Source organism: Pristiophorus japonicus, chromosome 1, assembly GCF_044704955.1.
Source record: "Pristiophorus japonicus isolate sPriJap1 chromosome 1, sPriJap1.hap1, whole genome shotgun sequence".
Classification (NCBI taxonomy): domain Eukaryota; kingdom Metazoa; phylum Chordata; class Chondrichthyes; family Pristiophoridae; genus Pristiophorus; species Pristiophorus japonicus.
In genome coordinates this window covers 120,727,466-120,739,676 of record NC_091977.1, presented here as the reverse complement: position 1 = coordinate 120,739,676, position 12,211 = coordinate 120,727,466, and the positions used below count along the sequence as shown (strand labels likewise).

General features: G+C 40.3%; 1 protein-coding gene across 3 annotated transcripts in view; it reads left to right on the top strand.

Annotated features, from left to right (window-relative positions):
- pcsk5b (proprotein convertase subtilisin/kexin type 5b) overlaps positions 1 to 12,211 on the top strand; it is a 280,532-nt gene that overhangs the window by 217,650 nt on the left and 50,671 nt on the right. For all 3 annotated transcript variants that reach the window (XM_070882813.1, XM_070882798.1, XM_070882808.1), the window contains 3 exons: positions 671 to 774; positions 6,195 to 6,312; positions 8,911 to 9,099. In XM_070882813.1, the coding sequence (XP_070738914.1) occupies positions 671 to 774; positions 6,195 to 6,312; positions 8,911 to 9,099 (411 nt within the window). The remainder of the gene's footprint in view (positions 1 to 670; positions 775 to 6,194; positions 6,313 to 8,910; positions 9,100 to 12,211) is intronic.

The following is a 12,211-nucleotide window of genomic DNA, read 5'->3' as shown; positions in this document are numbered from 1 at the left end:
CTGTCGGCCAGTTGTTGTATCTCCTATGCTTTCTCCATCCACCACCTGTTCTTTAGGTCCCGAGTTTTTGCAGTAGCAGAAAGTTTATAAATGCTGCAAGGGTTACAAATATTTCTGCTGTTGATTTGAGGCAAAACGATTAATTGTGGGTAATGCTGGATCAGCCTGCTTCAATATAAAGGCAGCAGAAAATTGAAGAACCTCAATGACTGCACAATGTCATTCCATGATCTGTGGGCTCCCTTTTTAAAAAGATATATATATATTGTACCAAAGCTTTCCTTCTCAATCAGCAGCCTAGCCCCTTTTAAGAGGAATTTAACTTGGCAATGATTAAAAGCTAATAGCCAGCAACAAAGCCCTCTGGAGACCAATTGTGTGACATTTCGTTTTCAATGAAATTTGAAGTGTCCGATGCAGTCAATTAAATTGAGATAAAATTAGTAATTGGAGCAACAGGAGATTATTTATTGATGTTCCCGAAGTTTTTTTTGTGAATGTTGCCTTTGAGCGAATATAGTAGGCTGCATATTCAACTTGAAATTGCTTGAGAAATCAGAGCTGAACGTTTTGGTTTGGTTTCCCTTGGATTTGAATGGTTTGCTTTTTAAAATGTGGGGTGAATTTTGAAAGATTAATATATTTAAAATCTGGTCATTTCCTTTTTCAGCCCATACCTTAATTGGAGGGATGTGCAGCATATTATTGTGAGGACCTCACGCTCTGGCCATCTGAATGCTCCAGACTGGAAGACTAATGCTGCTGGATACAGAGGTAAAATGAATTTGAATAAAATGCTGAATTTTCTCTCCTTAAAATCTTCTTTTGACTAAAATTGTGCAGTTTACCCCAGCAAACCACAAATCTTGCATATTAACGTGTGACTGCTATTCTTGAGGTGCAATGCAGGGAAAACTCCACAATGGCTGATAGCTGAGCAAAAACCTTGTGTGTCATGTGAAATTATGTAAATTGGAATGTTCGAACTGGTGCCACATAACTAAGTTAAATCTTCAACGATTTTCAAATCTGGCTTCATTTAGTTCCTTTTGCAAAATAAGTACTGTGTTGCTTGGACATTATACATCTTACACCCTCCATATAACTGACTGCATTCCATAACTGTGAGTGCAATAGATTAGTGGCAGCTGCAATTTACTCAAACTGCACTGCATAGATTTTCAATTTGCTCTACAAAGTAAAGGTTATATTCCAAGTGTTGAAACAGCACTGAATTCTTTGATTAATGAACTACCAACTGAAGTGCCTTTGGTGTGAATACTTCTAACCAGAGTTACTGCAACTTTGAAGCAGGATAGCCGAGGTGCAGTTTGGACAAACTCATCTCTAATCCAAACATTTCAAGGTATATTTTTATCTTGACCAAATTTGAGTGCTAGGCAAAGAAATGTGTTTCTCGGTTTTGTACTTATTGATGACATCAAGCACTCCTAGGCAATGCCCAATGTGCCAACTCTGTACCTTAATCCAACTATACTTCTCACACCTGCCATCCTTGTGGTCTTTCTGGGTGAAACAGGCAGTGTCGTGCAGATTTTCAATTAATTATGTGCAGTCCTATGGTTTGGTTTATGCTAATTCAGAAGTGCACTAAAATTGCTCAAACTAGTTTTAGTATCCATTCAGTACCAGTTCTAGCTAACCCATTGCAGCAGTCAGTTCTTTAATTCAGATCACTGTTCATATTCAGTGGAAACTAACCCTTGATTTGTGTCTGATACAACTGAATTGTGTCATTCCACTGCTTCCAGAAATTTGAGTATCGTGTCTTGTAAACCAAACTGACCTGATGAGAGTTTCCCAGAGTGCGTCATCCCTGGCCTATGTTGGCAGCGCAATAGTAGGCACATTTTTATCCTTGTGTCACTCTTAAATATGCCAATGTGGCTGCTTTGAGCTGTGGTTGCTATTTGGGCGAATTAACTTATGGTGTAAAGATTGAAAGTCACAGCTGGCCACGTACTGTCAGTTTACAAGCTGTTGCCGTTTTTGTTTTGAACCGTGAGGCAGAATTGAGTATGGTGTAACAACTGGTGCTTCCTGACTACTTGAAAGAAATGAGGGGAATGACGTCAGACCCAAACTGTACAGTTATGAGGAACAGCCTTGTTCTCCTGGTAACTTTGAAATTTCCTACTAAATGGTTATTATTTTCTTTTCTGAAAATCAAGGCCTGTCTGTGCGTACCTCCAGCTGGAGGCCGAACCTTTGGCCAAGTGGGACCTTTGAAGTTTATTTCTTTCAGACAGCCAAACATCAGCTGTCTGGGAAGCCTTCCCCATGGCAACCGTAGTTCCTGACGTGATATGTTTTGTCTCGGCTGATGGTGTTTCATGTGAGAAAAACACTTCAGACATGCCATATATGATTTGTAATAAATGCTGTTGCTGGTATATTATTAATCCTGACATTTGCATTTAATGACTAATTTGCAGAAGTTTTCAATTGACTTGTCTTAGCTTTTTAAATTGGATTTTTTTTAACTCTTTAAGCACTGAAATTTCATTTTCTGCAGCCAATGACCAAGTAAATAATAACAGTCACTTTTTACACATTTTAAATCACTGTCGTACTGGAACCTCCTTTCTATCCTCAATGTAGATTAAACTCCAGCTCTGAAAGTAGTATACATGTTGGTTACAATTATTGCACTTGAGCCATTGGGGCATTATCCCTAAATTTTCTTCTTATTTTCTCTTGGAAATGCTGAATCACGCTGGTGAATGGTTCTGTTATTGATGGCATTCCCCCTAATCTTCCGTATCTCACCCAAATGGCAATTCTTCATGCTCAAGCCTAGACTTTTAATGTTGGTAGACTATTCAGCTGTATAGGATAGAAGTTGAAGCTGATCTTACTCTTTCAAGGCGCCTATGTATTGGCATTTCTAGCAGTTGGATGGCAATTGGGAACAGAATCTTTGGATGATTTTTTAAAATTTTCTAACCCAGGATTGCTAAGGAATATTGTAGTGCCACAGCATTTAACCCAATTGGAGATAATAAACCCATTTATAATGGTCATTTCACATTCAATATATTAGCAGCAGAATTCTAAAATAGCACTTTTTTAATCAAATTGCATCAATATCTGCACAGCATTTAAAAGTCTTCAGTAGAAAAAAATCTGTTCATTCCACATCACCACTAGAGTCTGCGCTAAAATTAGCAGCATAAAAATGATTTAATAGCTCATAATACTCTATTAATCAAGATTTTAATTTGACATAATTCTCTAATTCTGATTATAAATCAAAAATATCTAATTAAATTCTTGGCAGTAATGGAAAACAAATATGGTTTAAAAGATTCAAGCGAAATAAAGCACTTAATCAGAGAACCAGAAAATCACAAGACGGTGTAACTGAGGATAGATGTCAAGTAATTACAAGTAGCTACTTCTCATGCATTTCCACACTCAATTAATTCATTATTCAATTCCTTTTGAAACATATGGGGCTAGAAATTCGATTCTCAGCGATAATGGTATTTTTTCACCAAAATTACAGTTATCACATCGCTATCGCTAATAGGCCGTAAATTCAAGGTTTAATTTGCGCAGCAGTAAAAATCGGTGTTGCACGAGGATTCGTGGCACAAACCTCGGCAACTTTAGTTTGAGGCCAATACTGCTGTGAGTGAGCTATGTGGTCAAAGATGGAAGTCCATCTGATTCAGTTTGGGTAATATAGTAGTTGTAATGAGTAGAACCATGATTGAGGAATGGCTTCCTTTTAGATTCATGGTCTGTGCTGGAGGTAGGTGTAGATTAGACAGGTTAAAACACAAACATCAACTGCCCATTCTAAGATGGAAAACAGATGCTTGATATCGATATAATAGAATGCCATTTGGCATCAGTCCTGCCCCGGAAATCTTCCAGCAGAAGCTTAACCAGAACCTCAAGGGTTTAGAAGGAGTCTACAAGATTGCAGCTGATATCTTGATCACTGGACGCAGTGAGACACTTAGAGGCCAATCACGATCATGACGCAAACTTTGGTAAATTCAGGCAGAGATGGAGAGAGTGAAACATCAAACTAAACTTCGATAAGTTCAAATACAAGAGCTCCCAAGTGAAATAAATGGGACACATACTGTCGAGTGATGGACTCAAAGCCGACCCAAGCAAAGTGGTCGCAATCAATGAAATGCAGAAAATGCAGGATGTCGCAGGTGTAGAACGATTTGTCGGCATGACTAAGTACCTCGCAAAATTCTTTCCAGATCTTTCAGACTTCAGCGAGCCTGTGCAATGGCTTACTCATAAAGATACGGTCTGGAAATGGACTGAAGAACAAGACAAAGCGTTTGAAGCTATCAAACAACACATGACAGATTCTCTGATGCGCAGATACTTTGATCACAAACTTGCAACTGAAGGTCAAGGAGATGCTTCAAGCAAAGGGTCTTGTGTTCATCCTTCTGCAACAGGGACAACCAATTGCATACACGAGCCAAGCGCTCACTCCAGCAGAAATGCGATACACTCAAATTAAAAAGGAGCTGCTTGCTCAAGTCTTCGGAATGGAACAAAACCATCAATATGTATACGGTCGCAAGATTACGCTATGGACAGACCACAAGCCTTTCGTTGCTATATGACTGCAGCAACCAAGCGACTACAATGTCTGCTCATTTGGTGCAATCAATATGTCATCGAAATAAAGCATCAACCAGGAAAAGAAATTACCGAGCAGACACCCTCTCACGCGCTTACCTTGAAAACGTGGAGAGATCACCGACAGAAATTTCAGTGGAATGCATCGAGATGGTGGACTTTCTCCCACTCTCCAAACAAGGACTGACTACCATACAATGCCCAACTGCAAGCGACTCCACATTACAGCAAATCACAACAGGATGGCCAGAAACGACACATGAATGCCCACCTGAAATGCACGCATACTTCAAAGTTTGTGACGAACTCACAACACAGGATGGCATAATCTTCAAAGGCTATCGCTGTGTCATACCAAAATCCTTGAAATCCGACATTTGTCAGCGACTTCGTGCTGCTCACACTGGTGTCGAGAACACTCTTTGTTGTGCCAGAGAATCCGTTTACTGGCCAGGACTGAACAGTGATATAAAAGACTATGTTTCAAAGTGTGAAACATGCAACACTTGGATAAAGAATCAATAAGACAAAGTTTTGTTGTTGTTTGTTTAATACATGTATTAATAGCTAACTACCTGTTTATAGTGAAACTAACTTTAATTCATTTTTGTTTATGAAAGGAAAGGTGTATCGGTTTAATGTATAGCACCCTCTAGCTAGGAGGTATAAGGAGCTGTATTGGGAGAGGGTCAGAGAAGGAACGCCATTTTAAAGCTCCACATGGCTGACTGAGATTTCCCAACTAAATAGTTAAGTTGAACTAAGAGTGTTCAAGAGACTATAAAAACAAATTGTGAGAAATCCATCTCCTGTATCTGATGTAGTGCACTGCTGCTAGCACTTGCCTACCTTGCATCCTAGAGACTGGGCCAAACTCCCAACTACAGAACTCTGTTGAATTCCTCACCGTCTTGTTGATGTGCTAATTCCACCTTGCTAGTTACCGTCGGTTAGTGTTTGTTGTCGTTCCGTACACATGCTGTTCAGAATTTGGTATGGTCAGCAGGTAAAGGGTGAATCTACTCCTTCAGATTCAATGACCAGAAGTATCGGTCTCTGATTATATTGAATGTAATTTGAACTCTAGCTTTTTAATAACATTGGAATTAAGTTGTACCACGGGAAGTGGTGATGCAGGAAGGCACCTTGGTAAACCAATCTCTCTCTTTTTGAAAGGGTGGCTTGTTCCTCCAATGAAAGTACATGAATATGATTTACCCACAGCTGCTGCCAAAGGGGTCATCTTAACGGTTATGTATTTTAGTCCTAAGACTGGTGGCTGCCACTGTCTAGAAGTGCTCAGCTAATTGAAAGAAAGACTAACATTTATATAGTGCCTTTCACGACCACCGGATGCCCCATAGTGCTTTACAGCTAATGAAGTACTTTTTGAAGTATAGTCACCGTTGTAATGAAGGAATTGGGGGAAGAACTGGAATAAGGTAGCTGGAGGTATGCACTTGAAAATGATCATGGTGATGTAAGGAGGAATTGCCTTTGCCAGTTCAGAAGGGGATAGGGTATTACTGACTGCTTAATTTTCATGTTGACAGTGAGCCACCTGTATGGATTTGGATTAATGGATGCCGAAGCTATGGTGAAAGAAGCAGAGCGTTGGAAATCAGTCCCACCCCAGAACATCTGTGTGGAGAACCCAGACAAACAAAGCAGGTACCAAATATTGCGAACTAAACATGGGGAACATGATCAGCCAATACATTTCAAAGCTCTATTTTGCTGTAGTAACCTTTTTAAGTAACTATTTTGATTTCCTTTCTTGAAATCTTCATTTCATAGTTTTAAAATAAGTTTCCTATTGCAGTTACATGTTTAGTGCACTTTTAGATGTGTAATATGAAAGGGAGAGAACCATCGCTAATTACTTTACATAAACTTGTTTTGACTCTGCTGGGTTGTTAATGACAGGTGGGTTTAAATTGGCTTTTCTCTGTTGTAACTGAGTTATGTAAACCAACCACATACATTTTGACTGAACTGAAATATTAGTAGACATTTAAAAATGTTCTGTGCTATTTTGAAATTGAACAAATACACACTGTGCATGAATAATAATAATGATGATTAGAGGGTGACCTGAAATCAAATGTTCTACGTAATTTGACAAAAAGGAATAATTTATGATAATGACTGAGACACATGGTAGTTTCTTTTGGTGTTCTGTTAAGGGAATGTTTTTGGCTTTTTAAAACATCCTCATATTAGACACCTGGGTGTTGGTTCTTTGCGTTGTGAAGGATTGACTACAGTCATTAAACGCATTCAACAGTTATAAACGAGTTTTATAAATCAGCACAACACCCATTTTATATTTTCCCTTGAGATAGTTACGAAAAAAAGCCAACTCCTGACATTTTGTTTTTCCTCACTGCCCCCCTCTTTTTCTTCACTCCTCCCCTCATTCTCCTCACTCCCCCTGCCTCATTCTCCTCACTCCCCCCCCCCCACTCTTTCTCCTCACCCCCCCCCCCACTCTTTCTCCTCACTCCCCCTTCCCCCCCCACTCTTTCTCCTTACTCTCCCCCCTCCCCCCCGCCCCGCTCTTTCTCCTCACTCCACCCCCCCACCCAATGTATTGACCAGCAGTGAGTTAAACTCTTTTTACCTTTTTGACACCTGGATCCACCCCAGACTGCAGGGCTGAAGGTGGGGTTGTCTTCTGAATGGAAACAAAGAGTCAAACTTGAAATTAATTTAGACAACATAAATTAGCAACGGTCACACATAAAATTTCAGACCTATTTTTCAAAAGGGCACCGATGGCGAGAGTTCAGAGACTAGCAACAAGAATGATTATTGAACTTTGGGCCGTAAAGGGGCAGGAAACTACTGAGAGTCTACTTTTCAAAGTATATCCCATTTTATAAAGCTAAGTATTAGCATGAATGGATTTCTTAAATAATTTATTTTAATGACCTGAAAATTGTGATGTCAGGTCTCCCACCAACTGAGCCAAGGGATGTCACCAGCTGGATGCATTCTCTTGCATTCCGTTGCAGATCCAAAGCAAACAACAGGGGCGTTAACTTGAAGTTGGTCTGAGAGCTGCTCCCTAATGGACTGCAGGAAACCATGCTTTATGGTAATTCCAAGAAGTCTGCCATTCAACCAGTTGTGTCTGTGCTGACTCCTTGCTAGAGCAATCCATAACTAAACCTTCTGTCTCCATAGCCATGTAGTGTGCTCTGCTTCAAATATATATCCAATTTTCCTGCAAAATATGCAATGGTCTCTCTTTCAATTACTCCTTGTGGAAAAGTATTCCCTGCTCTAACAACCCATTGCATAAAGACAATCCTCCTAACCCCTCTCCTTGCTTTTAGTGACTCTTTGAAATTGATGACTTCTCATCACTGACTCCGCAACCAGGGAAATCATTTTTCCTTATTCACACTATCAAAACCTCACATCATTTTTAAAAAGCTTTATTGCATCTTCTCGTTCCCTTATTTACTCCTGTGGGAATTAAAAATTTGAATTAGTAAAGTTCTTTAAGTCCTCAGGATGTCCAAAAGTACTTCAGTCAATTAATTATTTTTGAAGTGTATTTGTAGGACCATGTGCAGAATTATCTGCTTAAAGAGATTTTATTAAAGATAGGATTTATTAGAGATTCAAAAAGATGTCTTCTATTGCATATTGGTTATCTTGCATTCTAAGAGAAGAAAATTAACTTAAAATAACCAAACTCCTAATGTATCTATAATTCAGTTGTTGCTAAGAAGTGGAAATTATTCACTTTTGAACCTTTAAGTTGTAGATTTATGTCTGCTAACGAGATACTGGAATCTGTGTATTGATGAGATGTATCTAAATCTAAAGACTTTTTTTGTGTGGTGGAATTATTTCGGGGTGGTTCAGTTGTTTTGACAAAGGACATTACAACTGATTTTAAATGCAAAATCTAGTAGGACAGTTAATGGAAAATTAGTAAATATTTCTAAATCACAAATTTCACTGCACAAATGTGTAATGTGTTTGTTCTTTTGATATATTTAAATGAAATTGGGAAACCTGTGAACATTCTCTTCAGGAAATGTCCACTTGTCATTGCATCATCAGCATAGCCTGTAATAAAATGTTTGTTTAACAGGCTGTTGTCAAAGAGTATTGCTACCATTTTTCTCATTCATTACTGAGACACTGTCATGGTAGTCGAGCAGCAAACTGGCCTCATCTGTGAAAGATGGTCAGCCCATGCTGAAGCATTCAACTTGTGCAATGATATCTCTCTCTCTAATCTTGCTGCAGAACAATTCGCCCTGAGCATGTTGTGAGGGCAGTCTACAAAGCCACTGGCTGTTCAGACAACACAAACCACCATGTGATTTATCTGGAGCACATCGTTGTCCGAGTTACCATAGCCCACCCTCGCCGAGGTGACCTGGCAATATATCTGACCTCTCCATCTGGAACAAAGTCCCAGCTCCTGTCTAACAGGTAATTGTACTCGCTGTATCAGCCAGGTTTATTTCCTTGATTCAGAGCCAATGTCGTGATCTGATGAATAAAAGCTATTAACAAGATTCACTGAATGCAATTCTGCATTCACCAAGAAAAAAGGCAACATTTTCAGAGAATATAATAGGATTTTTTTCTTTTAAAAATGGTTGACTATTTTATCTCTTGTATTGGCTTCTGGTAAGAGCCCTGATTCTACTGTTGAATGTACAAAAAGTCGCCACACACAGTTGTCATGAGAAAAGCACACTGTGCACAAGATAATACACACTAGGTCAGAGTTGTGGAATGCAGAGATCTCGGAGGGTTGCAGAAATGGAGGAGGTTACAGAGATGGGAGTGGCGAGGCCATGAAGGGATTTGAACACGAGGATGAGAATTTTAAATTGGGGAATTGGGATCTATTGTGGGTCAGCGAGCACAGGAGTGACAGGTGAGTGGAACATGGTGTAGGATAGGATACAGGCATCAGGCGTTTTGAGTTGATGTTTATGGAGGATGGGAGGATGACCAAGAGAGCATTGGAATAATCGAGTCTGGAGGTAACAAAAGCATGGATGAGAGTTTTAGCAGCAGTGAGCTGAGATGGAAGTAAGTGGTCTTTGTAATGGAGAGTATATGGGGTTTAAAGCTCAGCTCAGACTCAAATAGGACCCCTTAGTCTCGAGCTGTTGGCTTCAACCTGAGACAGTGGCTGGGAGGTGGATAGAAAGCTTGACCAAGTTTTTCAAGGCCAAAGACTATGGCTTCCCTGTTTAACTGGAGGATTTTGCGCCTTATCCAGGACTAGATGTCTGACCAGCAGGCTGGCAACCCTAAGGTAGTGGAGGGGTAGAGAGAAAAGCACAATGTACACAAGATAATACACACAAGGCCAGAGTTGTAGAATGCAGAGATCTCGGCGGAAATGGAGCAGGTTACGTTGCAACCTGATCACATCTCTTCGGATGATGCTGCCGTGAGGCAGCATTTGGGCATGGAAGAGGAGGATCACATCAGATGTAACACTGCAGGGGTGGGAAGCTAAGCCATTGCTGGAAAAGGTTCAATCAAGGGCAGTTCCACTCCACTGGAGCAGAGAGGATACCCACTGAAGGAGGTTGGTGTGGTCAACCGTATCAATTGTATAGACTAGCGGGATTCCCACATGTGCACACACCAATTGATTGGAACTCTTGTAGCATTGAAAGCTCTGTATAGCAATCCCCTCAGTTTCATTTAATAAATGTACAGCAAGTGTAGGACAGCAAGAACATTTTCTCCCCCATTCATATCTGCTACCCAGGAAGCTGTCGTGGTACTTGAGCAAAAATCCATCATACCATCCTTGTTGACTCTGAGCTATAAGAACACAAGAAATAGGAGGAAGAGTAGGCCATACGGCCCCACAAGCCTACTTCTCCATTTAATATGATCGTGGCTGAACTTCTACCTCAACTCCATTTTTCTGCCCTATCCCCATATCCCTGGATTCCCTTTGTACCCAAAAATCTATCAATCTCAGTCTTTAATAAACTAAACAAATTAGCATCCATTGCCCCGTGGAGTAGAGATTCCAAAGATTCACAACCGTGAGTGAAGAAATTTCTCATCTCAGTGCTAAACAGCCAACATCCTATCTTCAGACTATGATCCCTAGTTCTGGACTCTCCTGCCAGAGAAAAACACTTCTACGCATCATTTCAATAACATCACCTCTCATTCTTCTAAACTCCACAGAATATCGGCCCATTCTACTCAACCTCTCATAGGACATCCCTCTCACCCAAGGAATCAATCTGTGTATTGAGATGGTTGCTTCATGATCAGGGATATCCCCTGCACTCTTAGCTCTTAACAACAGTGAGGCTTCTGCAGACGGAGGAGTGGAACAAATATAATGAAGCCCATGGAATTGCAAGAATTTCAATAGAGCAGACCATAGGCATTTTGAAGTCTGTTTCAGGTGCCTGAATAAATCTATTGAAGCATTATAATACAGTCCAGCAAAAGTCTCCAGAGTCACTGTTGCATGCTTTATTCTGCATAATATTACCACACAGAAAGGATTAGTACTTTCTAAACTGAAAGGGATGTTTATTGACGAGGAGGAAGAAGTCCCTCCATCCCCAAATAAGGAGCAGGGTACACAAGAAAAAGGTATGTCTGAGAACCATCAACCTATTTCCAGAGAAAGGAGGCTGGTGCTTATAGCTGAGTGCTTTCAGTAAATGAAAGTTGTGAAGCCTAATAAATCTCCCAGAACACACCCCCCTTCACCAAACTGGCTGACTAAGAAAGTCCAGCATTCTCAAAGGCCATATCAGTTTGAATTTATATAGCACCTAAAATGTAGAAAAATGCCCAAGATACTTCACAGAGGAGTAATCAGGAAATTAAATGAATGTGTGTGTGATGTAAGGCTGGAGGAATTTGGAAATAGGGCTGATAATATGAAGGGATTTAAACATGAGGATGATAAATTGGAAAGAGGCATTGGAAGCCAATACAGGTCAGGAAGGACAGTAGTAATGGGTGAGTGGGATTTGGTATGGGATAGGAAACGGGCAGCTGCATTTTGGATCAAGTTTACAGAGAGTGGAGGATGGGAGACCAGCTAGGAGAGCATTGAAATAGTTGAGTTTGGTGGTGAGAAATGGTATCCTCCCTCTCACCCTGACGTCCTTTTTCTCACTAGAGCTTAATGCCTCACCCAGTGAAAACCCTTTTTCCATCCAAGTGGGTGTATCTGAGCTGATGCTGGGAAAGGTAAGATGCCATGATGGAGTTGGTAAAGATGGTACAAAGGTTGGGGATCTTGATGAGCCCTGCTTTTCCTCCGACTGCCTGGCCTCTTCCTGCAAGACAATACTAGTATTTCAAAAACATGCTGGTTTAGCTGTCTAAACACTAATATGAATCCTTGAGGAAGTAGAGATTGAGAGAAATAACCATTGCTGCATTTTAAAAATCCATATGAAGCTAAAGTGGCATGCTCCCCTGGCCCTGCCTTTATCTTTATCCCTCATCTTCTACTTGCCAATCTCATATTGCCTCTCCTGTTTGTATGCCTATGAGCTGCAAAGCATCCTCCTCATGCACTAAATTTTCA